Raw genomic sequence first — 22,951 nt, 5'->3', positions numbered from 1 at the left:
GTGGGGTGCAAGGGTTTGGATACTCAGTTGTGATAGGTTGTTTTATGTTAACAATGATTTTTCCTCATTCCTTTATATAACAACACAAGAGTCAAGGCTTTCATATAAAAACTTGCTTGCTAAAATACATATAACAGTCAGAAGAAGCTATGGAAGCCGATGGTCAGGAAACTTCTACTTCCAAAACAATATCCATCCCTGTTGGTATAGGATGCAACTATAGTAAAACGAGTTCCGAGAAACTTTCCTGCAACGTAGTGTCGCCATGCCTTGGCCCATTTGGGCGTTCATCATTTGCAGAAGCAAAGAAGCGATTGGAAAAGCTCGAGCGAGATTATCAACACACCTACAAGAAGTACACAGAACTACAAGTAAGCATCAATACATAACAAAATAGTGAATATTTGTAGTGTTGTTAGAAACTTATAAGGCCAGTTTTATAAGATAATGAACTTTATGGACAGTCAGACAGGTATAGGTACTACATTGTTTTACAACATCCAGGACATCACAGTCGCTGGGTTGGCTACTGTATCGTTCGCAGCAAAAATGTAGTGGAGCAACTGCAGAATGTTCTTGACAAGCTGAATACAGAAGAAGCATCACAAAGAGGAAGAGAAACACCTACAAATGTATGTTATCTTTCACACCCAATCAATATCATTTTGTTTATCACCGTACACACAATTACTAGAATTAAAAAATGAATCAGCTTCCTGCCTTTATGACCAAACAATTACCATTGTTCTGTTCCCATAGATCAGTTTTTTCTAGCAACCTAGGAAACGAAATTGAAGCACTGATCATAGGTCAGTAAATCTTACCATGTATTTTTCATGTGTTCCCGGGGTGAACCATACTTGTTTAGGGCAAGCAATTCTTCTTGATGCACGGTCGTAAAAGCTTGGCACAAGAAAAGATGGTACTGCAGCAGCTGAAAGCAGAAAACAAAGAGCAATACACTGATGGCCTGTGCCAAGAAACAATTGACGTCAAAAGAATTAATGAGGAGGTACCACTACTCCTACTAAACGTCTCTTAGATAATTATCGTAAATAAGCTTTTGAATATTTACTTCTCCATCTTATGATAAAATCAGTTCAGGTGCATTCAAAGAATAGTTCCACGGACTAGCAACAAGAAATCTATACATGATCTGTTGAGGAGAGTTAAAGAGATAAAGAAGCTGACACAAAAGGCTATTTCCAATGGTGCACTAATGGGCAACCACACGAGTCTGGACAATATGAAAAATTCTACAAGTGTCTTAATAAAGGTAATGAAGATTCACAGCAAATTTCTCCTCTTTACTCATGGGCTTGTTTCTTAAAACTAAGAAATGTGATGATGTCTATTTGCCACTAGCTTGTGACGAAGATAATCAGATAGTTTGAGAAAGAGAATAAGGAGTTAGAGAATATTTTGCAAGACAGAGTACATTTTGCAAGAAAAAATGAAAAAGGATACACCGAAAAAATGAGGGTTCTATGGGAAAAATGTAAATGCATAGGTGAGAAACGTGATGCAGAAAAGAAATTTTTGCTCGATTTGAAGAAAAGTTTCAGGGAGATGCACAAAACTGCTTCACAAAGAAAAGGCTGCCGAAAAGGGTAACTTCAGAGATGTACTTTTATCAGTTCAAAGACATGCTAAGATCTATTCCACGGAATAGAAAGCAAGATGCCTATATATGTATGGATGATGTAACTGAAGAACAAACATGTTAAGCTATCATGTTGTAAATCACATTGATGATTCATTTTATGATACAATGCATTTTACAATATTTCCTTACCAGATCAATATAAGCAACCAAATCATTCTCGAATAGACTTCAACATTCTCGCCATTGGATCATTGGCTATGAACAGAGAAATTCTACTAAACAACTAACCATATATCACCAGAATAAACTTAAAAGCCTTCTGGATTGGGATGCAGAATCAGAAGCTGCTTTGGTCAAAACTATGACTTTATCTTTTTCATATAATCACTAAAATCCAATACGAAATGTTGATTTCAATCGATTAATTTCCACAAAGTTTTTCGGTTCATCTCACCATTGGATCGTTGAAACGAATTTTGAGGGTGATTTTCAAGACCAAGTCCCCAAAGAAAAACCTTTATGGTGATATATTAAACTATTTTTTTAATGTTTTCTATAACAAGTTAACCAAATATTACCAACCCAATTGATTCTAACTAACAACTAACATATTATCAAATAAACTTAAGACTATCAAATTAATCATTTCTTTGTATCTGATGCATCCATGGGTTGTCTTACAATAAGGTAGCTTATATTTGAAACCCTTTTGACCAAAAGCCATTGACTTGGGTGATGTGGCTTTTGGTCAAACTATACTTTCTCTCTTTCATATCATCACACTGAATTCAAGCATTTCTTTATATTTTATGCCTCCAGGAGGTTATTTTTCCAATGTTTTTTAATAAAGACATCATCTTAATTAAACATAATATACAAAAGAAGATATCTTCAAGGATGAGCCATTGACTTACTTGGCGTGGGGTGCACGAGTTTGGATAATCAATTGTGATAGGTTGCTTCATTCAAGCTATGACTTTTCCGTTCCTATAAGAACATAAAAGAGCAATTCCTTCAAATGATACTTAGGAGCAGCTTTGAAAATTCTTGCAATCAGTGGCATGGAAGCTTCTACTCAGCTCAACGATGTCAACAAAATATCCAACTCTATTGGTATTGTAGGCAACTATAATGAAAAGGGTTTAGGGAAACTTTACCGCGACAAGATGTCACCTGACGCTGATCCAGTTGTGCACATGTCAGTTTCCAAAGCAGAGAAGCGACTCAAAAAGCTCGAGAGGGATTATCAACACACCTACGAGAACTACATAGAAACCCGAGTAACCATTTGTATAAAATAGAACATTGAGTACTTGTACTGTTGTTAAAAGCTTATTATGCAGGGTAATGAACTTTTTGGGCAGTCAAACAGGTATAGGTTCTACATTGAAGCAAAACATTCTACGTATCGCAGTCAACAGGTTGGAAACTGTATCAAATATTACAAGAATCTGCGAGAGCAACTGCAGAATAATCTTGACAAATTGAATAAAGTAGAAGCAACACAGAGAGGAAGAGAAAGGCCTGATCACGTAAGTCCTCACAACCAATCAAGAACATTTTGTTTTTCACTGTAAAAACAAGATTATAAGGAATTAGAAAAGAGGATAATCAGCCTCTTGCCTTAAATGACCAGACGATAAGTTTCTTCTGTTCTTCCAAAAGATATAACATATGGATAAGTTTCTTTAAGAACCTAGCCTAGGATATAAAGGTGAAGGAAATCTCTTTGTAATGGAAATCATATTACATCTATTTTGCATGTACTTGGACGCACCATACCTGTTTAGTGGAAGCAAGTCTCGATGATCCGCGGTTGTAAAAGCTTGGCCCAAGAAAAGAGGATACTACAACAGATAGGAGAAAGACAACAACACCTGGAAAACAATGACCTTGGTCAAGAAACAATTCATTTCACAAAAATAAGCTGGGAGGTGCTACTACTGTTACTTTACGAGTCTTTAATTTAAATCGTAGATTGGCCTTATACTTAACCATTTTACAAATAAATCAGTTCGACTACAGTCAAAGTAAAATTCCAAAAAGTAGCAACAGCAAAGCAGTACATAATCTGCTGAGGAAATTTAAAGACACAGAGAAGTTGAAGGATAAAGCTATTGCCAATGGTGATCTTGTTAACAACCCAACAAGTCAGGACATTTTGACAATTTCTATAGAGATGGAACTAAAAGTAATCAAAATCATGGCCCTTTCCTCCTTTATAAGACTTTTGTTTAATTGTCTTGTTTCTTAAAACTTAAAACTAATCAACGAAAATGATCTTTGTATTCCAACAGCTCCTGACAAAGGTAATCAAAACGCTTGAAAAAGAAAGAGGAATAGAGACAACAAGGACTGATAATGGTCACGAGGAAAAGATGAGGCATCTAGAGAAAAAATGTGAATGGATATGCGGGAAATGGGATGAAGAAAAGAAGTATATTGTAGGGTTGAAGAACATACATGTATCCTGATCATAATGTTAGTTAACCATGCCACCATTCCTCTAGAATCTTTCCAGAGATGTGAATTCAAGTTGTGAGGTTGTAACCCTAAAGCATAAGACAGAAAATGTTCTCCAAATTCTAAGAGATTTTATACTCTGGCACAGAACAGAAAATGTTGTCCTTAAAGTTCATCCTTAGGGTTCATCCTTAGGTGTTCACAGAAGAATTAAGATAGTTATTACAACTCCAAATCTATCAAATTGGTGCAATGAGCAAGTGTCATACTAGCTTTAGGGAAAATTCAGAGAATCGGTGAAATAGGAAACAAAATCATGGTTTATTTATTAGAAGACATTCATGGTCAATAACTGCTCTGCAATCAGCTATGGAATTAGGTCCTTAAAATCTTTAACGAAAACGAAAACTACGTTACGACTTACTTACTCTTGGCCCTTGGGTGATGCTCCGATTCAGGTGGAAGTCGCAAGTGATGGTTGGGATCGATTGTGGTAGAGTACATTGTCGATTCATATAAGTGATTCATAGAGGTGATGCAGAGGAGAGGAATTCAACAGGCAGACGATCTCGTGAGGTACGGGATGAGAATAACCGAAATCCAAGCTTCCGAAAAATGCAGATGCTATGTTGCCCACCACATGTTCGACACAATGCCACTAATTAATGACTGAGAAAGCAGCATAAGAGGAAGTGGAACAGAAGTTGAAAATAAAGAAAACATTTATCTAATCTGTTAAATTCTCTGAAAGTTACTATTTCAAACACAAGTTAAAAAAAAAAACATATAATAACCCAAACTAATTTAGAAGTAAACAACTTGCATAAAAGCATTTAAACATTCTCAATCTAACTAGTCTTTCTCTATAAGCATTTGGCCATATATGTAATATAGCCGATCCAAAGTGACAACACATGAGGACGTACGTGGAGAAGCTTCAAAATCCCAGACATCCATTATCCCTATATATTCCCTAGCCTCATATGGAGTCCGTTCCAAGCAATGGTTGGCTCAGGTTTGTTGGTGCTTCCGCTGAGCTTACACGCTCTAAACAAGGTTGATGCCGGTTGTACGCCGATGCAGCATCAACACAATGTGTTTCCATCTCCCCATTCTTTTCATCTTCTTCGTCTATGTCAACTGCTGTCTACACCACAAAAACACTATGTAGATATAAAAAAAGAGTCCCCTGTTACTATCCATCATTTCCTCAGAAAAGTTGATATGTACCTGTATAGGGAAATGTTTAAATGATGGGAGGAAGCGGATCTTGCAGTACTCGTTATAAGCTATAGTGATCAATATTAGAGGCACTGTAGCAATTGCTGCAGATGGCTTTGACTTAAGTCCAAAAAGACCCACCATTGTGATTTGCATTAGTATTATTGAGACAAAGATATAATGATGAATGAATGGCCAGAATCGACCGCAAGTATCATATGTAGTCTCGTATACATCCTCCATCTGAGGAAACCAGAGTTAATAAGTAGTATGTGTGAAAACAATCACTCATCTTAAAAGAGGGTTTTAGATAATCTAGACCTGATTGAAGTAGACAATGTATCCAAGGCAGAAATAACCAACTAGGAAAGGGAGCATCAATGGCGCGACCACAGCATAAATCATACCGATCATTATCGATAAGGAAACTGTGGGGATTACTCTGAAATATGGAAATGAAAAGAGGTAAGGAGTTCTCTCTTTTCCTCTTCCATAAGTGTAGGATCTTATGATATCAAATAGTATAAGTCCCAATTGGAGAATCTCCAAAGAAAACCCAGACAACCCATCTGTCAAGATGTATGTCATAAAAAACTCTGCCTATATATAAAAAAGGAAGTGAGAAAAAAGTTACTATTTTGAAGAAAATTCGGTTTTGGAATTGAAATATATTTGAAGAGTGTATAATAGACTTTACCTGGGCTGAAACAGCGGCAGCAAGGTGACTAGGAATGTCTCTAGGATGAGTGAGATATTCGCCAATTTCATCTAGCAAGGAACCAGAGATAAGACTTAAGAAGAAAACATTTCCCATTAGAAAATAGAAGACCATGTTGCAAGCTTTTATCTCCTCATTACTCTTGAAGATAGATCCGCCGAGATAGGCAAGTCCAAGCATAGCGAAAGGAATAATGTACATGAAACCTTTGAGTATAGCACTTGGGAGGTAACCTGTCACAACTGAGCTAAGCCCTGGTCTGTTGCAAATAACAATCTTATCTTATTGTTTTTGGAATCAAGAAACAAACAATAATATGTTACTTTATGAGAAAAATATAATAGTCAAGGAGAAGAGAAACCTTACATGAATTCAATAGCCATGGCTGGAGGAAACCATTTCTTGAGCTTCTCATACTTTGCAATTCCCTGCACAGCTGTGACCGGAATAGCAAAGAAGATTGTAAGAAGTGCTGCTGCAAGGATTACTCCGATCTTGTTCAGAGGCAAAATCTTTTGTGGAATAGCAAGATTTCTCCAGGATACATCTCTTGGTTCAGGAGCCATTTCGGTTATCAGTTCTAGAGGATTTGAATGCTGCTGTGTTTGAGCTGCCAGCGCGGCATTTCTTCGGGATTTGAAGGTGACAAACGCAACAGGTAACTCCTTCATTGAAATTTACGCAAAATATAGAATTTTATATAAGAAAGAAACACATAACTTGGTTAACTCTGACCTCAGTAAAGAGTACCTTCTCTCTGAGCATAGTTTCACTTTGAAGGTGGTAAACCATATGGGTAATTTCTTGAAGTTTTTCTTCAGATGTGGATATGTGCTTATGTTCTTGTGATCCATTCGAAAGTATGTCTATGTGTCTCTTGTATTCTATCTCTTTTTTAAGCTTCTTCTGTTTTCCCTGTACACAAAGGATCCACCATCACATTTTCAAGAAAAAACCGCTAAAATTTTAAACCATTCTAGTGTAAATATGATACCACCACAAACTTTCAAACCTTACCAAAAGGTATTCAAGATCTCTCCCGTCATACAACATCTGATGTGAATGATAACTAAAGCGATGATGCTTAGAGAAGAAGTGATCAACGGTGCAGCCACGAGTGTTATGCTCAGGGCAGAGAGGAACTTGGCGGACTAGAACAGTGAACTGGTCAGCACGATGTCTAAGTTCTTTCATTTGCTGAAGCCTTATCACAAGAATCTCCTTATATTCCTAGATGGAGAGGATCCAGTAAATATATAAACCTATTCTATAAAAAAAAAAAATCCGTCACTGATAGACAAGAGTAAAAGCTTACCTTATGCAACAAAAACAATGCATAGAATGAAATGAACCACAAGCATGAGAAATGCACCCACAACCTAGGAAAATTATCACAGATATCAAGAAACACAACTCCAATTAAGAGAGATTATGCAAATTAAGACATAGCAAAACAAAAATGCTTACTTGTTAGAACCTCGTGTGATATTTGATATTGTGAACGCATCCATTGAATACTCTTTTCGTGTTGGTAAATCTGACTCATTGTAGTAATCAACCGGAAGAAGCAGTGAAGCTCCAAGTAACGAGCACAACAAGAAGAATCTAATTCTGTAACATATTTTAAAGAATCTGATAATCGTGTTAATCAGATGATAAATAGTAAAACCAAATCCTCACCCGAATTTGAAGAGCCTGATGAGGACGAGGGCATCAAGGCCGTGGCGGCTGAGGATCTCGTCCTCGGGGACACGGAAGGCGCGTGGGATCCACGCAACGGAAGGGAGGAATCGAGGGAGGCAAAGGGAAGAGTGTAGAGACAGAGGACGGTGGTGGTGGCGATCGGAGAGGCGGCGAGCGTAGTAGACTACGGCGTTGCGGGGCTGCTTCTTAAGCACAGAGAAGAGCCAGAGTGCAACGACGGCGAGACCTATGTTGATCGACGCCGACGCTAACAAGCTTTCCGGCGTCATCTTTTTTCTTTCCTCTGACTAGGTGAAACAGAGTTACATGATGTCATGTCATGTGGCCCTCCTTGTGCTGCATGTAAACACAAGGCCTCCACGCCGCATTTGTCTCCTTTTTTATTACACATCGACCAAAATAGCAGTGTGATCATTGAATTTTTGCATCTCCCTAAAAAGGAAATTTCTAGTACTATAAAATTCGTTTTACAACAAAATGTTATTTTTTTTTATTAGAATCACAAAAGTGTTTAGTGAAAGGTGGATTTTGTGAATTTGTGGATTTTGATGAACGAAAGGAATTTGTTTAGTGGCTTAAATTGGTAGATTTAAAAGACAAAATCATCACTCTTTTTATGTTAATGATTTTTTTATTTTTTTTCGTCTGTAACATATTTTGTTCTTATAGGTTTTTAGAAACCTATTCTCTAGCGTCTTTTAATAATTTGTATAAAAAAAAAGTAGCACATGTCTAATTTTCAATATGTAATGCTAATTTGCTTTTGTTTCAGACTCACTCTATCACAATACTTGTACCGTACCCTCGTAGTTGTAGCTAGCAACAATGTTTACTGCTTAATGTTATTGTGTCTAACTTAACTCGTGATCAATCTTGAAACAAGAGTAACCCCTACCAACAATCCGCTTTGATATCGAATACAAAGTAGATAAACAAGCGCATAAATGATGAGATACAAATTGAGGAAGAAGATTACGTGGCCAAGAGTTTTAGTTATTTTAATTATTGTAGTTAGTGGCAATGTGTTTACTTACCCACGTTTCACGTGCCTTAGTTGTTACTTTATTTTCTTGTGTATTTAAGCATGTTTATTGCACAATCTAAGGGAGGAGAAAAATTATAGTAACTTGTTCTAAAGTCTTTGAGAACCAAAGTGTTCTTGTCTTTGTTCTTGATCAACATTGATTGTCCTATATCTGGGACCTATCAATAAACAATCGAGGCACAAAGCCTATTAACAAGGTCTGAAGTTTTTCAACCTATATAGTCTTCAAGGACCAAAATGATTTCATTATAATTGAAAAATAAACACACTTATTAAAAAAAAATGTATATCAATTGCAACCATTTGTATATCCACAGTTTCGTTATATAGATGCACTGTTCAGGATAAAGCATTAGTTCTTTTTCAACAAATTGATACAAGTAAATACTTTTAAAAAGGTGGGTATCTATGAAAGCTAAATTAGTTCAACAAAAAAAAGATAAAAATTATGGTCTCTATGAACACAAACCCCTTTTGTAATTGTGAACTAGGCCTGGGCATTCGGATTTCAAATCGGATTCGGATCGGATATATTCGGATTCGGATAATTCGGGTATGAGAGTTTATTATCCGTTCGAATTTTATGATTTTTCGGTTCGGTTTCGGTTCGGATATATTCGGATTCGGATAATTTGGGTAGGAGAATTTATTATCCGTTCGGATTTTATGAGTCATCGGTTCGGTTTCGGTTCGGATAGGTGTCGGATTCGGATCGGTTTTCGGGAAAAAAAAACTTAAAAATAGTTCAATCTTAATAAAAATTGGTTTAATCTTACTAAAATTTGGTTAAATTTTGCAAAAATATGTATAATTTTAACAAATATAACTAAAATTTTTCCCAAATCTAGGATATTTTTGTTATTTGCTATAAAATTACAACTAAATATAACTAATATTTTTGGATATATAATTTTTATTTCCGGTTTTCGGATATCCTTTCGGTTTTCGGTTCGGATCGGATTCGGTTCGGGTAATTCGGATAGGAGAATTCATTATCCATTCGGATTTTGTGACTATTCGGTTTGGGTCAAGTTCCGGATTTTTCGGATCGGTTTCGGATCGGTTTTCGGATTTCGGGTTTTATGCCCAGGCCTATTGTGAACTTACTGTTGAACACTGGTTCCACTCTTTTAAAAACACATTTTACCCAAATGAAGGCTCTGATTGGTGACAAAAAAAAGAACAATAGGAACAGGGAAAAAAAGGAATGAAAAGAATAAAAAGGAAAGGAAAATGATCAAAACCAGGAACCAAAAAGAACATAAGAATTGAACAAATGATTATGGTAAATGGTAACAAAAAATTGAACAAATATTTAACATAATAATTATTAAAAATTATGTATTTTATTTAGTTTATATATTTTATTTAAAATTAATGTTTTATTTTAATTTGAAACAAAATATAGTATAATTCAAATATTTTATTTTAAAATAATATAATTTTCACTTGAAAGCATTTATTTATTTATTTTAGTATAAATACTAATTTAAAACAAAGCCATAAGATTCATTTAAATTAAATTTTTGATAAAAGTTTTTTTATACATAAATATATAATAAAAATATAGGAATTATTTATGTATAAATATGTAAATATTATCAAAAAAGCTATTTTAAAATTATTTAAAAATTAAAAACGAATTTTAAATTTTTGTTCTTTGTTGTTCCTCTACAATTTTGGGGAGGAATAATTTTGTTCTATCATTTTTTTTTTTTGAGGAATGAAGAGGAAAAATGTAGGACCCAGATGTCTGAAAATAGAACAAAAATTCCTTATAAATGGTAAAAAAAATGAGGAACAAAAAGAACATGACATTCCTACTTATTCTTTTTCTCAAAATTGGTTACCAATTGGAGCCGAAGAAAATAAAAGCAGAAAAAATGTGTCTCTTATTTCCTCGAACACTAATCAGATAAACACATAAAAATATAAAAATAAAAATAGCAAAAAAAGACCACAGCCAAAGAAAGTCAAAATGTGCTGTCATGGAATCAAGTCGTGTTACTCTCAGCCACATGTTTAGATACGGCCTTCTCGTCTGACGTGGCAGTTCGCTCCTCTCAGCCACATGTTTAGATACGGCCTTCTCGTCTGACGTGGCAGTTCGCTCCTCTCAGCCACTCGTTTGGCACGTGACATTTCTCTTAGTCCACCAAAAAAACTCTTTTTTTTTTTTTTCTTTTTCTTTTTTCCACTGTAACTCCCTTTCGCTTCCCATATCCTTAGAGCATGAAGGATTCTGCTGAATCAAGGTTTTTCAAAGCTTGTTGCTTTTCAGTTTAATATTCTTTTATTTGTTACGTTTATTATTGTTTGTGGCTTTACGTTATCCGATTTGTTGATCTTGTTGTTGTTTTTGTTTTCCGTTGTGGAGCTGGCGATGTGTGGAGCAATTCGGGAGCGTGATATAGGTTCTTTGTTTCGATTTTGTGTCTCAAGTCATGTTTGATTGGGAAGAAGAAGAGGTAAGTCTCTTCTGTTGCTATCTTGTTTGGAATCTGTATAATTCTGTATCCTTGTGAATAGAGATAACGATCGGTTGTCCTGCAATTATGAGTTTTTTTTGCTTCTTCTCTAGACTCTAGTGTCTTGTTCGATTCACAGAGTCGACCCTAGTGCTTACATGTTTATATTTTCCTTCGGTTTTAGTCGCAAGTAGATGTTGATTGTGCCTGAATCTTATTGTTTATGGTCTTAACCTATTTTTCAGCTTACTAATATGATATGGGGTGATGACGGTGAGACAGGCGACCATATTGTGCCTTTTAAACAACTTAACAAGAAGGAACAGAGTGAAGAAACTAAGACAGCTAAACCGGCTGAGCAAAAGATAACTGGGACTAAAACTGACCTCCATGATGATAAATTGGGGAGCACTTCGGGCCATAATGTTGATGACGGGACTCCTCAGCCAGATTTCTGTATGAGCTCATGGTCTGACTCCACAAAAGATGATCCAGATTTGAGTGCGACTCAACTTTCAAAATGCTTAGCTGAGCCTGCCAGATATGATTCAACAAGAGGTAGTGCGTTTCTTGAAACAGTCATGTTTTACTTGGGTACGTTCTTTCCAATCTAATCATTTTAAAGTTGTGTGCTCACTCTGTTTTTACCAGAGAAAACGTCTGAACTTGGGAAAGGCCCTGATATTTTTCATAGCTCTGATGAGAGTAAAGAGCAAGGTGATTTTGATGACTACAGCTGGGCCAACATTGGTAGTTTTGATGATCTTGATCGAATGTTCAGGTAAAACTACTTCTCATCATCACTTAGCTACGCGGTAACTTTTCAATGACATACTCCTTTTGTGCCATATATAATGCTGACTTGAATTCTTCTCGACAAACGTACACAATCTTTAAGAACTATAAGATACCTGATGTGAATGTGGTGGAAAATCCTTGTGATGAGAACTGTCAAGATATCATGTTTTGAAGGAATTAGGTGAAATAATGAAAAAATATGTGCAGTTGCTTCATTTGTAGAACACTAACTTGTAGCACCGCTAATTTTTTCCCGTATTTTTGATATTTTTCCCTTCAAGTGAGGTACATTTCAACATCAAAGGACATCACTAACCTCAGGATTACTACTAATGGTTATTTCATGCACATCGGCCTCTATCTAACACAGTATCCTCACAAGTGATGATTTTGCAGCAATGATGTCCCTATATTTGGCGATGGCAGTCTCAGCGGTGGTGATGAGTTATGGTCTTCTTCTAAAGATGTATCCAATAGTCCAAAATCATTATCATCAATGTTGGACTCTCAAGATCTAGGATTGGATATTAGAACTGAGTTTGAGCAACAAGAGAACCAGCAATTTCCATTGACTGGAAAAGCCAATGGTCCGTCATCCCAAAGTGTGCCTAGTGTACGTGTAACTCTAAAGGCTAACCAATATCGTGACCATAAGGGTCAACCCTCAGTTGAGGACCAGGTACTACACGTAGCAGACTGCTGCGTATTGCTCACACGTTTATGATAAAGTGAATGAAAGTATGTACATAGTTTCTGTCAATCCGGATGGTAGCATGAACGTAACTATGTCTTCAAATTTTTATGCATCCTAATTTTTACAGCTCCACTGAACCTTTTTCGTTTCATTTCCTTTTTCTGACCAGCCATATCGACAAAATAAAATGATAAAGTTTTCGAAAACGCCTGGGACTTCTGAGGCATGGGCATTTCAAGATCTGTACGGTCAGAGGATTCCATCTAGTAATTCACCTGGAATGTTGGTAAATCAGTTGACACCGTCACGATCTTCGCTGATGGCTGTTAATCTGCAGAGTGAGTCTGAAGGATCTGGGACATCACACTATTCACATATGCCAAACCAATACATGGCTACTTCGGCTTTTAGTAATCTTGCAAATCCATATTCTAGTGTGCCTGTAATTTCGGCCGTCCAACATCCTGATGTTAAGAATCAGTTGATGCATCCTTCCTACAATCCTGCTACTGCTACCTCCGTAAACATGGCAACAGATGCCTCTGCACGGCCTTCAACAATGACACCACAGGAAAAACTAGAAAAACTTAGACGCAGACAGCAAATGCAGGCAATGCTTGCCATTCAAAGACAACAGAAGCAATTTTCTCATCAGGTGCCTGTAGCAGATCAATCCATTACTCAAAACTGTCTCCAAGATATTCCACTCCAGCTTGTCGACAAAACTAATCTCCAAGGGCTAACTGCAATGCCTTCCTTTGATCCTAGTTCATCTTTGGAACAAGATGATTCTGGCAAATTTGCTGCTGCTGTTGATAATTCAGCAGAAATCTCAGTTCTTTATCGGCTTCAGGATGTTGTAGCAAAGGTACCCAAATGGTTGATTGACTTGTTATGTTAAAAAAGGACGCAGACATAATCCTACGGTACTTTGTAGGTGAACTTTGTGTTGGGAGTAACTAATATCCTTTATTGACCTGCAGTTGGATATGGGAACACGGACTTGTATAAGGGATAGCTTATTCCGGCTGGCTGGTAGCGCAGCTCAGAGACATTACACTAGTGATACAGCCCACAGTAACAAGACTAGCCAGGATGAACAGGAAGTTATTCCCAGAGAAGAATCCAGATATAGGTAAGCAAATTTATGCATATTATTCAATATGGTTAACTTTGTACTTAGACAATGTACACTACAAGCATACTTTTTCGTAAATGTGGGTTAACCTTTTATAAATGCTACCGAGTTCATCATCAATATCAAATTGTGGTTTACATAACTAGTTTTTGTATTTGATACTACAGATATGCTGGGATGCCAGATACAGAAGCAGTGACCAACCCCACAGACAGAACTGTGGCTCATTTGCTCTTTCATAGGCCTTTTGATATGTTGGCGGCAAAGCGTATGGTAGGACCAGAATCACCCGCTTCTTCGAAGATGGGAACTGAAGAAAAAGGGAATTTTCCTAAATGCATCATACGAGAGACTCACTTAAATAAGCAGAAAGCTCAAAAGGAAGAAGGACCTGCAGATTTACTTGCTTTGGGGAATGCACCCAACTCTGGATCCAGTAGTACTGTTGGTGAGAGGGTTGTTGAAGCATCCCAAGGAAACAAAAGAAAGTTGTGAAAATTAGAAGGTTATTAATTCCTTTCTATACTCTATTGCTTCCATGCCCTTTTATATACGTTCATAGAGCTTGTCTACAGATTTGTTTGTAACTAATAGGCAGGTGTTGCTTTTGTTGTCGATCAGTTTAGGTTGCCGTGTTAGAGAGGAGCTTTGGGAATTTCAGCAGACTAGACAACATCTCTCTGCGTCCCTTGAAACAATCTCCTCATTGCTCCTTTCTTGTAATTAGATTTTTTTTTGTTACTTTTCAAAAACCTCTTTTGTTACACGTACCTCCATGACAACTACATTTTGGAAAACTCGTGTAGTTTGCAATGTTTTTTTCCTCATTCAAAACCAGATTCAATCTCTTAATACAATTGTAAGCACACACCAAGGTCACATAAAGTACTGTTTTGAGGAGAAGAAATGGGAAACAGAAGGAGTGTCTTAATTAGTCATAGAGTAGCTGCAACGAATTTGCCTTTCTTCAGAGTTCAGATGATGCATCGGTATGTCACAAAATCCCCAATAGGCTCTTTACTGTATGTAATCTTCACCACCTGTTTTTTCTTTAACCCATAGTATCTGACGAAGCTGTCCTCCTGCAAATAAGGAAGCTGAAATGGAAAAGAAACATCCATTAAAACATAGCATACACAAACAGGCAAAGAAGCTTTGTGCAGAATTGAAACAGACCTGTTTGTCCTCAAGGGCATGCTTCCTCAGCAATTGTTCTTTCTCCTCTTTGTTTAAAATCTCAATCTTTGGCTGCTGAATATGCTTTGCGATGTTGACCAACAAATCTCCAATCTGTTGGCACATTCAATAAGTATAAACATGTAACTGTTCAGTTAAGTATGTATTTTCTTTCCAATTCAGGTCTCAATTTCATGATCCTCATTAGAATATCTCATGCAAGACGATCCAAATCCGGAGCTATAGTGTTTCATCAAGTAGGAAAACAGATAGATGCTTACCGGGATAGTTTCAACTGTAAAAGGGAAGGTTGTCAATTCCTTGTGGGCAAAGTGGTTCATTTTGCTCTGTAATATCAGAATCATAGCATTCACGCCTACATTGTTGGAAATCTGACTATGAATAGCACGAACTGATTTCACGGTGATTGGTTCAGTTCCCATGAACACAACAAGGATCTGCATAAAACCATTTCAATAAGCTTAGTGAAAAACAGGTAAAAGCATGAGAATATGTCTGGTAACATTCTCATCTCAACTAGCTGTTCAAACATAACATTTTAATGACACCCTAAACCCTAAAATGCTCCAATCCTTTCCCTTTATAAAGTTAAAGCAACATGCCATTCGATACAACACAAGAGCACCATGTGAGGAACCTTACTGCTACAACAAATTTTCTTGGTCCCCAAGAAAAAATGGGTATGCCATTAGTTCTTCAACTTTTTCAAAACATTTACCAAAAGCTCTAAATTCAACAGAACAAGACCAAACGCAAACCACACATCAATGGAAAGAAAAAAGATCTCTGATAAAGTAAACCCCTATAATTCTCACTAGTCTTACCCTGAAAATGCCCAAGAATCAAAAGGTTGAAATTTTTTTGTTATCTTAAGGCAAATCCAGACCAAGGTTAAACCTTAAATCAAAAAAGTTTATGCATTTCTCAGATTTTCCTCTGTTTTAACGCAAACCCAAGCTGTAAGCTCAAAATCGAGAAAAGTTAACGCCTTTTGCACATTTTCCTCTCTTTGAAGGCGTTAAACCAAAATGCAAACCCAAAATCGAAAAAAGTTGATGCCTTTTTCACATTTTCATCTGTTTCAAATCAAAAATAACAATCAAATCGAAAATAGAGGTGGAACAAAGAAAAGCTGAAACCTTTTTCTTGGGATCTGAGCGGAGAGGAACGCAGATACGGAGGCGTTCAAGGTCTGGCTTCTCACCAAAAACAGAACGAAACTCAGAAAGAGTGAGAGAGAGCTCAGCTTCATTAACTTCGTAGCCTCTGTCGCGAAGCATCTCAAAAGCTGTCGTGCGAGCCAAGTAAAACCTCTTGCTGTCGATTCCTCCGGTGTCCTCAGTCTTCGAAATACAGTGGCTACCATTTTTAAACGTCGACTCACCATTTTCACAGCACCCTTCTTCGGCCATTTTCACCTCCGATGTCAATTTCAGAGTTTTGCAGTTGGAAGATAGAAAGGTTTTATGAATTTGTCTTGTCACAACGCAAGAGAGAGTGTTGTTGTGCTTGGGCCTTCTCGGATCCTTAGTTACTTTGGCCTCATTAAAAATACATCTGGACTGTCCACTGCATTAATCAACCAACGGTTACGATTCCTCTGTTTTTTTCAATAAGATAACTCCAAAAAAATGGGAAAAATGTCGTTAAAATCCCCAACTTATTCAAAACGTTGATTTAAATCCTCAACTCATGACGAAACGAAATAAATATCAAACTTATGTTGACTTTCCAAATAAATATCAAACTTATGTTGACTTTCCAAATAAATACCAAACTTTCGTTGACCTACCCATATTAGGCACGACGTTAAGTGGGTCTGATAGATCTCGTTAACGGAGGTAATGGGCTGTTAACATATGTGTTAATTGATAACGACATTGTATCATATAACAACAAAGTGACGTCGTTTTGTTGTAACGATTGAATTAAATCCCTAAAGTCAATCTTAGATCCCCAAATCGAGCAAAATCCCTAACCCTAAATAGAGTATGATTTAAAACTCGGGATTTTATTGAACAGTTATGACAAAACAACGTCGTTTTGTGTTTAGAAGGAATACTTGTTAGTATTTTGATCAACACTAACAGGTGTTAACATTGTTTGTTAACTCACTTAACGTCATGCCTAATATGGCCAAGTCAATGAAAGTTTGGTGTTTATTTGGAAAGTCAACATAAGTTTAATATTTATTTGGAAAGTCAACATAAGTTTGATATTTATTTCGTTTCGTCGTGAGTTGAGGATTTAAATCAATGTTTTGAATAAGTTGGGGATTTTAATGACATTTTTCCCCCAAAAAAATCATAACCAAATGTCATAAAGACATGTTTTTGTTGGACCGGACATAACCAGTGTCGAGATGACGTCGTCAATAATGGATAATTGAGTCGGCTGTTATTAACGACGGCGACGAGTTAGGGTTCATACTTCCTAAAGCGGCCATGGAGATTCAAGAGATCTCAAAGCTCAACAACGAGAAACATCCCGAGAGAATTGTCGAATCGAGGATGAAGAAGAGAATGAAACCTCATTCTCTCACGTCTATTAACAATCTCGACGATGGTTGCCTCATGCATATCCTCAGCTTCCTATCTCCAATTCCAGGTAAATTTGGTTTCTTTTTCGCATCTTTTTCTTGGGTTTTCTCATACTTTTATACTTGTTTGTTCAATTCTGCTTTTCATCGGTAATTCAATTAGAAATTGACCAATGTTCCACATCTCAATTACGATTCTGTGTCTCAAATTTACTACTTTTAGACTTTTCAGATCACAGTCAAATCATAATTGAATTCAATCCTAATCTCGATGATGAATTATCACTTCCTATGACTTGGTGTGATACAGCTATGTAGTAATGTAACAGTATCAGCAAGAAAGCTTTTGTCTTTGTAATGAATTGCTATGTTTTGATCTGTATTGTGTTGTGTGAAGCTTCGAAAATTTCATATTTTGTTTGCATGATTGACTTGGGCGTATTACAGTCTATTTCAGTGCTTTTTGTGTATCTCTTCTGAGTTTGCAGATAGGTATAACACAGCACTCGTTTGCCACAGATGGCGATATCTGGCGTGTCACCCTCGCTTGTGGCTCCGTGTTGACCGTTTTGTTAAGGATTTATCTCAGCCTGGAGTTTTCCACAACATTGAGTCAGCTGTATCTGCAGCAAGGTTTGTGATATTATCAATTGCGCTTTACACTTCTTTGTTATGCGTACAAGGGTTCACAAACCTGACCAAATTGTCACCTCTAGACCCGGCGATACCATTTTAATAGGAGCCGGTGGGAATCATCGCGCTTCTAATATTCAGATTAAAAAGCCTCTTTGCCTGGTATGTCTTTCAAAGAATATATGTCTCGTGTAATTGCTTGATATTTCTGGAAGAATCGTTTTTAACTTTCTCTAGAAATGGCAATGTAAATTGGTCTACTTTCACATGTTTCTTTAGTCTTCCCAAAAAAATTTAGACTTCAGAAATCGCAAAAAGTGAAACATAATTTATTGGACTTAATCTAAACCATTTATACCAACATCTGTGTAGTAAATTTATGGTAACATATCTATTCTCATGAGAGGATGGTAACATATGGTAACATATCTATTCTCATTGAAGAGATCCAAAGAGATCAATGCCACATTTTAGGTACCAAAATAAAAATGATAGACATCTTAAGCTTGCACACAATTACTTCCAATGTCACAACTGGAAACTAAGCACGAGCTGTTTGTGACATGGGCGTTTTAACGAATGTTAAAGAACTAGAACTTGATGACTAAAATTCTTTGACTGTGGTGAGAACTCAAAAAAGAATTCAGTTCGACTTCAAAGTCTTATATGCACTTGCCACCTGCCTCTCAGTAATGGTCCTCTTCTCATACTGGGCAACACATGGAAAGATGGTAAGCTGTAATGAAAGCTATTGAATAGAGATTGGTGTAGGAATAAGGATGAAAAGATGGAGTTGCAGAAATATGAATGATAGTGATCTAATCATGAATATATCGATGGACACCCTAGAATACCTCAGTGTGGATTAGGGGTTGGCTTATCAGTGTCCTTAGTTTCGGTTAAGTGGAAGACTCTATGCCTTGAGGTTTAAAGGAGTTCCTAATCTTATTATCTCATAAATGGGTGGTATTATGTTGATACATAAGTCCCAATGTTCAATAGTAGTTTCAGTTTTATATTATCTTTGCTTTGTTCAGGTCGGTGGGGGAGAGATTCCTGATGAAACCACCCTCGTCTGTGCTCGTGGTTCAGACAGGTTTGGAGCTCATATTCCCTTTTAAGTCATTTCCTCTCTGCAGTTGTTTTAAAAAATCTCTCTGGGAGTAATAACTTCTTAAAAGCTGCGGCTTAACGCTTTTCCTGTTGAGGTTTAAGAAAAAGAAAGATGTGACTTCCTGTTCTATGTCGTTGTTTTTTATTGCAAAGAAAATACTTTGGTATACGGCTTTTTGTTGTTGGGTTTGTTGTGCAGTGCCCTGGAATTGCTATCGACCTGCAAGCTTGCGAATTTAACAGTGAAAGCAGAGCTCGGGTGCTGTTTGCTTCATAGGAGTGGAAGGGTAACGATTGATGGATGTGTGCTTCAATGTGAGACAAACCCTTTGGATCATCTCTCATGCCCAATCGTGAGCACTGCTGGAGATGAAGACATTGAAGATATCTTGAGCCATGTGGAAGTGAAAGAAACTGTTGCTGAAAAGATTAGAGCAAACAGTGTAACAGTTTTGCAGACAAGGATCGAGGGAGGTGCAAAGGCTGTTTCGACAAGTGGAGACTTGGTTCTGCAGCGTGTTCGAGTCATGTATTCCAAGGCTTACCTCTATTTCTGGTTTGATGTAGATTATCAGTGATCTTTGCTGATTTTTTTATTTTTTTTTTATATTTTTCTTCAATCTGTAACATTAGTAATCTGTGGGATGGGAAATGATCCATCTTCATTTGTACTTTGTGTTTCCCCTTAAGACCGGACAGGTCCTTTGTTGTATGCTTATTATGTTCAGAATAATGTCCTTTTTAGGGCGAATTCAGTTTCAATTGGTTTCAGTTATGTTGCATGTACTATCTTTTATGCAGTAAAGTAGTTTTTTTATTTTTCTTAGTACTATTTTTCTCACAGAGGATTTTTGGTTTGATGGATTACTATTATCAAATGACAAAAACATAATAACTTTATATTATAGTTAATATACTAAAAGATTTTTTTGTTAATTTACAAAATAAAACATAAAATTATTGAAAAATAAATGTATTAGTGGAATCGACGATCTCGAATTTTAATTAAAAAGATTCAGTTTGCATCTTTCATTCTTTTTTTTTTGGTGATCAGTTTGCATCTTTCATTCTGATACTGTTAAGAAATTGAATGAAAAGATTATCCAAATATGACAAAATTAAGGTAAATAAATTTGTAAAGATGATAAGTATGAGAAATTTACGTTTTTATGTGCTTAATGATTTTTTTTTCCCACAACGTTCTTAATGATTTATCAGTTTATTATAAAAAGAAAAAAAAAAACATTGAAACCCAAAAATAAAACAAAACCTAAAGTATATAAAAGCCCACACTCTCCAGTGTGCAGTCGTTTCCAAGTCCCCTCTCATCGCATCCGATACCAAAACCAAAAGCAGCAGAACAAAAATGTCAGCCATGGAAGCACTGATTCTCCAGCTCCATGAAATCGGCGCCGTGAAATTCGGCAACTTCAAGCTCAAATCCGGAATCTTTTCTCCGGTTTACATCGACCTCCGTCTCATCGTCTCTTATCCATCCCTCTTAACACAGATCTCACAAACTCTCATCTCTTCTCTTCCACCTTCCACAACCTTCGACGTCATCTGTGGTGTCCCTTACACTGCCCTCCCTATCGCCACCGTCGTCTCTGTTTCCAATGGTATCCCTATGCTTATGCGTCGCAAGGAGATTAAAGACTATGGAACATCCAAAGCTATTGAAGGAATCTTCGAAAAGGATCAAACTTGTTTGATAATCGAAGATCTTGTAACCAGTGGTGCCTCTGTTCTTGAGACTGCTGCGCCTCTTCGTGCTGTGGGGTTAAAGGTTAGTGACGCGGTGGTTTTGATCGATAGGCAACAAGGTGGTAGGGAGAATCTGGCGGAGAATGGGATTAAGTTACATTCGATGATTATGTTAACGGATATGGTTAGGGTTTTGAAGGAAAAGGGGAAAATTGAAGAGGAGGTTGAAGTCAATTTGCTTAAGTTTTTGGAAGAGAATCGTAGGGTTAGTGTTCCAAGTGTGGAGAAACCAAAGCCTAAGCCTAGGGTTTTGGGGTTCAAGGAAAGGTCTGAGCTTTCCAAGAATCCCACGGGGAAGAAGCTGTTTGATATTATGTTGAAGAAAGAAACCAATCTTTGCTTAGCTGCTGATGTTGGAACTGCTGCTGAATTGCTTGACATTGCCGATAAGGTTAGAATCATTGATATTTTCGGTTCTTGGTATCGAAATTTGAAGAGTTGTCAGTTGAATTATGTTTTAGTGACATCTTCCAAATGTTTTGTGTTCATGCAGGTGGGACCAGAGATTTGTCTCTTGAAGACTCATGTTGATATTTTGCCTGATTTCACCCCTGACTTTGGCTCTAAGCTCCGTGCGGTAATTACTTTTGTACTAATTTGCTCTCACACATCTAAGAAAATCTGTTTCTTTGATAGGTTTAGTTACATAGAGTAAGTGAAGATTGTGATGAATTGCTCTTTTCGATATTCATTGATCCATTGTTTATGGTTACTTTAGATCGCAGACAAGCACAAATTTCTCATATTTGAAGATCGCAAGTTTGCAGACATTGGTAACACTGTCACTATGCAGTATGAAGGGTAATTTTTCTACATTATGTCACTTAGCCTTCATTCAGGTCTTTTCGAGCTTTCGTGTGCCAATGTTTCTGGTTTGTTCGCAGAGGTATCTTTAAAATATTGGAGTGGGCTGATATTGTAAACGCTCATATAATATCGGGGCCAGGAATCGTGGATGGCCTGAAATTGAAGGTATTTTTCATTTCTCTTTATTACTTGATTATAGATTCTTTTGTTTTCTAATGTTTTGTTACATTCCTATATGATTGCAGGGTATGCCTCGTGGTAGAGGTTTGCTTTTGCTTGCTGAAATGAGCTCTGCAGGTAACCTTGCTACAGGAGACTACACTGCAGCAGCCGTGAAAATCGCAGACGCTCATTCTGATTTTGTGATGGGATTCATCTCGGTGAATCCGGCATCTTGGAAATGTGGATATGTGTATCCGTCTATGATTCATGCAACGCCTGGTGTTCAAATGGTGAAAGGTGGTGATGCACTTGGTCAGCAGTATAACAGTCCACACTCTGTGAGTCTCTCTCCCAACCCTTGCATTCATCTTACATCCATTGTTAGTATTTTAGTCGGAAATATAATGCCGGTTGCTCCTTTTCTTTGTTCAGGTGATTACTGAGAGGGGAAGTGATATTATAATCGTAGGACGGGGAATCATAAAGGCGGAAAACCCAGCAGAGACGGCTCATGAGTATAGAGTTCAAGGATGGAATGCATACTTGGAGAAGTGCTCTCAGTAGATTCGATCTTGAGAGATGGCTGAGGTTTTTGTTTTTGTGTGCTAGTGATATAAGATTGTGCTAGTTTAAAGACTCATGTCTCGTTGATTGTTCACTTAATTCTCATTTCTCAATAATAATAAAGTGAAGCGTGGAGAGTAGTTGTTCTCATATGATTTTGTCAAATGTTTCAAATTAACTTAAAAAGTTGTATCAGAAATCAAATCACGCAATGATGTTTTTGATTCCAAACTCTACGTGATTATCTCTTCTCTTGAAAAACAAGTCATAGAAACTTTGAAATGTTATACCCTTGACGAGAACCTCTAACAGATATT

At 36.9% G+C, this 22,951-nt stretch overlaps 7 protein-coding genes across 13 annotated transcripts; 5 read left to right on the top strand and 2 right to left on the bottom strand.

The window, feature by feature from the left end:
- Positions 1-40: 40 nt before the first annotated feature.
- On the bottom strand, positions 41-8,268 carry LOC9314051 (CSC1-like protein At3g54510). Of its 2 annotated transcripts, XM_021025615.1 has the most exons (17): positions 7,689-8,268; positions 7,476-7,619; positions 7,324-7,387; positions 7,026-7,238; positions 6,759-6,923; positions 6,375-6,673; positions 5,988-6,267; positions 5,612-5,890; positions 5,300-5,533; positions 4,498-5,216; positions 4,070-4,158; positions 3,389-3,483; positions 2,764-2,870; positions 2,521-2,593; positions 825-970; positions 486-584; positions 41-346 (listed from the first exon to the last, which is right to left on the bottom strand). In XM_021025615.1, exons 1-10 carry the CDS (start codon positions 7,979-7,981, stop codon positions 5,049-5,051), a joined length of 2,139 nt encoding a protein of 712 aa, XP_020881274.1. In that variant the 5' UTR covers positions 7,982-8,268; the 3' UTR covers positions 41-346; positions 486-584; positions 825-970; positions 2,521-2,593; positions 2,764-2,870; positions 3,389-3,483; positions 4,070-4,158; positions 4,498-5,048. The 2 variants fall into 2 exon arrangements, with proteins under 2 accessions (XP_020881274.1, XP_020881275.1); XM_021025616.1 differs by lacking the exons at positions 41-346; positions 486-584; positions 825-970; ... (1 more) ...; positions 2,764-2,870; positions 4,070-4,158 and adding an exon at positions 3,097-3,177.
- Positions 112-1,786, top strand: LOC9314052. The gene is given in 6 exon segments (XM_021025617.1): positions 112-371; positions 465-632; positions 869-1,012; positions 1,100-1,276; positions 1,366-1,605; positions 1,607-1,786. Coding segments are annotated over 6 exon segments (1,017 nt in total). The 5' UTR covers positions 112-149; the 3' UTR covers positions 1,673-1,786.
- LOC9312325 lies at positions 2,600-4,080 on the top strand. Its single transcript, XM_002877937.2, has 5 exons — positions 2,600-2,886; positions 2,971-3,138; positions 3,397-3,540; positions 3,621-3,797; positions 3,904-4,080. Exons 1-5 carry the CDS (start codon positions 2,668-2,670, stop codon positions 4,078-4,080), a joined length of 885 nt encoding a protein of 294 aa, XP_002877983.1. The 5' UTR covers positions 2,600-2,667.
- Positions 8,269-10,875: 2,607 nt separating the features above from the next.
- On the top strand, positions 10,876-14,707 carry LOC9312324 (protein LNK2). 5 transcript variants are annotated; one of them, XM_021024285.1, is made up of 9 exons: positions 10,876-11,012; positions 11,135-11,225; positions 11,471-11,786; positions 11,877-12,006; positions 12,420-12,702; positions 12,887-13,585; positions 13,701-13,852; positions 14,023-14,360; positions 14,477-14,692. In XM_021024285.1, the coding sequence occupies exons 2-8, from the start codon at positions 11,202-11,204 to the stop codon at positions 14,348-14,350; spliced, it is 1,932 nt and encodes a 643-aa protein (XP_020879944.1). In that variant the 5' UTR covers positions 10,876-11,012; positions 11,135-11,201; the 3' UTR covers positions 14,351-14,360; positions 14,477-14,692. The 5 variants fall into 5 exon arrangements, with proteins under 5 accessions (XP_020879944.1, XP_020879946.1, XP_020879943.1 ...); XM_021024288.1 differs by having other exon boundaries at positions 10,987-11,012; positions 11,471-11,783; positions 12,406-12,702; XM_021024287.1 differs by having other exon boundaries at positions 10,876-11,225; positions 11,508-11,786.
- Positions 14,659-16,604, bottom strand: LOC9314050 (DNA-directed RNA polymerase V subunit 5C). Its single transcript, XM_021024289.1, has 4 exons — positions 16,192-16,604; positions 15,313-15,489; positions 15,032-15,145; positions 14,659-14,952 (listed from the first exon to the last, which is right to left on the bottom strand). The coding sequence occupies exons 1-4, from the start codon at positions 16,462-16,464 to the stop codon at positions 14,830-14,832; spliced, it is 687 nt and encodes a 228-aa protein (XP_020879948.1). The 5' UTR covers positions 16,465-16,604; the 3' UTR covers positions 14,659-14,829.
- Positions 16,605-17,370: 766 nt separating this feature from the next.
- On the top strand, positions 17,371-20,119 carry LOC9314049 (F-box protein SKIP5). 2 transcript variants are annotated; one of them, XM_002877935.2, is made up of 5 exons: positions 17,371-17,659; positions 18,080-18,224; positions 18,308-18,386; positions 19,262-19,320; positions 19,537-20,119. In XM_002877935.2, the coding sequence occupies exons 1-5, from the start codon at positions 17,497-17,499 to the stop codon at positions 19,913-19,915; spliced, it is 825 nt and encodes a 274-aa protein (XP_002877981.1). In that variant the 5' UTR covers positions 17,371-17,496; the 3' UTR covers positions 19,916-20,119. The 2 variants fall into 2 exon arrangements, with proteins under 2 accessions (XP_002877981.1, XP_020879942.1); XM_021024283.1 differs by lacking the exon at positions 18,308-18,386 and having other exon boundaries at positions 17,395-17,659; positions 19,537-19,577.
- Positions 20,120-20,635: 516 nt separating this feature from the next.
- Positions 20,636-22,786, top strand: LOC9314048 (uridine 5'-monophosphate synthase). Its single transcript, XM_002877934.2, has 6 exons — positions 20,636-21,492; positions 21,595-21,678; positions 21,820-21,902; positions 21,986-22,073; positions 22,154-22,408; positions 22,503-22,786. The coding sequence occupies exons 1-6, from the start codon at positions 20,704-20,706 to the stop codon at positions 22,632-22,634; spliced, it is 1,431 nt and encodes a 476-aa protein (XP_002877980.1). The 5' UTR covers positions 20,636-20,703; the 3' UTR covers positions 22,635-22,786.
- The last annotated feature ends 165 nt before the right edge of the window (positions 22,787-22,951 follow it).

Source organism: Arabidopsis lyrata (assembly GCF_000004255.2).
Source record: "Arabidopsis lyrata subsp. lyrata unplaced genomic scaffold ARALYscaffold_5, whole genome shotgun sequence".
Lineage (NCBI taxonomy): Eukaryota > Viridiplantae > Streptophyta > Magnoliopsida > Brassicales > Brassicaceae > Arabidopsis > Arabidopsis lyrata.
This window is presented reverse-complemented; position numbering and strand designations above follow the sequence as displayed.

Excerpts from the sequence above, each read along its gene's own strand:
- LOC9314049 (XM_002877935.2), top strand. The coding sequence starts at position 17,497 with ATGGAGATTCAAGAGATCTCAAAGCTCAACAACGAGAAACATCCCGAG. Across the intron at positions 17,660-18,079 it reads CTTCCTATCTCCAATTCCAG|ATAGGTATAACACAGCACTC; the intron begins GTAAATTTGGTT and ends CTGAGTTTGCAG. Across the intron at positions 18,225-18,307 it reads TCAGCTGTATCTGCAGCAAG|ACCCGGCGATACCATTTTAA; the intron begins GTTTGTGATATT and ends TGTCACCTCTAG.
- LOC9314051 (XM_021025615.1), bottom strand. The coding sequence starts at position 7,981 with ATGACGCCGGAAAGCTTGTTAGCGTCGGCGTCGATCAACATAGGTCTC. Across the intron at positions 7,239-7,323 it reads CATTGTTTTTGTTGCATAAG|GAATATAAGGAGATTCTTGT; the intron begins GTAAGCTTTTAC and ends CTCTCCATCTAG. Across the intron at positions 6,674-6,758 it reads AAACTATGCTCAGAGAGAAG|GAGTTACCTGTTGCGTTTGT; the intron begins GTACTCTTTACT and ends ATTTCAATGAAG.
- LOC9312325 (XM_002877937.2), top strand. The coding sequence starts at position 2,668 with ATGGAAGCTTCTACTCAGCTCAACGATGTCAACAAAATATCCAACTCT. Across the intron at positions 3,541-3,620 it reads TCACAAAAATAAGCTGGGAG|TTCGACTACAGTCAAAGTAA; the intron begins GTGCTACTACTG and ends CAAATAAATCAG. Across the intron at positions 3,798-3,903 it reads CTATAGAGATGGAACTAAAA|CTCCTGACAAAGGTAATCAA; the intron begins GTAATCAAAATC and ends GTATTCCAACAG.
- LOC9314048 (XM_002877934.2), top strand. The coding sequence starts at position 20,704 with ATGTCAGCCATGGAAGCACTGATTCTCCAGCTCCATGAAATCGGCGCC. Across the intron at positions 21,493-21,594 it reads TGCTTGACATTGCCGATAAG|GTGGGACCAGAGATTTGTCT; the intron begins GTTAGAATCATT and ends GTGTTCATGCAG. Across the intron at positions 22,074-22,153 it reads TGGATGGCCTGAAATTGAAG|GGTATGCCTCGTGGTAGAGG; the intron begins GTATTTTTCATT and ends ATATGATTGCAG.
- LOC9314050 (XM_021024289.1), bottom strand. The coding sequence starts at position 16,464 with ATGGCCGAAGAAGGGTGCTGTGAAAATGGTGAGTCGACGTTTAAAAAT. Across the intron at positions 15,490-16,191 it reads GCTCAGATCCCAAGAAAAAG|ATCCTTGTTGTGTTCATGGG; the intron begins GTTTCAGCTTTT and ends GGTTTTATGCAG. Across the intron at positions 14,953-15,031 it reads ATGCCCTTGAGGACAAACAG|CTTCCTTATTTGCAGGAGGA; the intron begins GTCTGTTTCAAT and ends TTTCCATTTCAG.
- LOC9312324 (XM_021024285.1), top strand. The coding sequence starts at position 11,202 with ATGTTTGATTGGGAAGAAGAAGAG. Across the intron at positions 12,007-12,419 it reads GATCTTGATCGAATGTTCAG|CAATGATGTCCCTATATTTG; the intron begins GTAAAACTACTT and ends ATGATTTTGCAG. Across the intron at positions 13,586-13,700 it reads TTCAGGATGTTGTAGCAAAG|TTGGATATGGGAACACGGAC; the intron begins GTACCCAAATGG and ends ATTGACCTGCAG.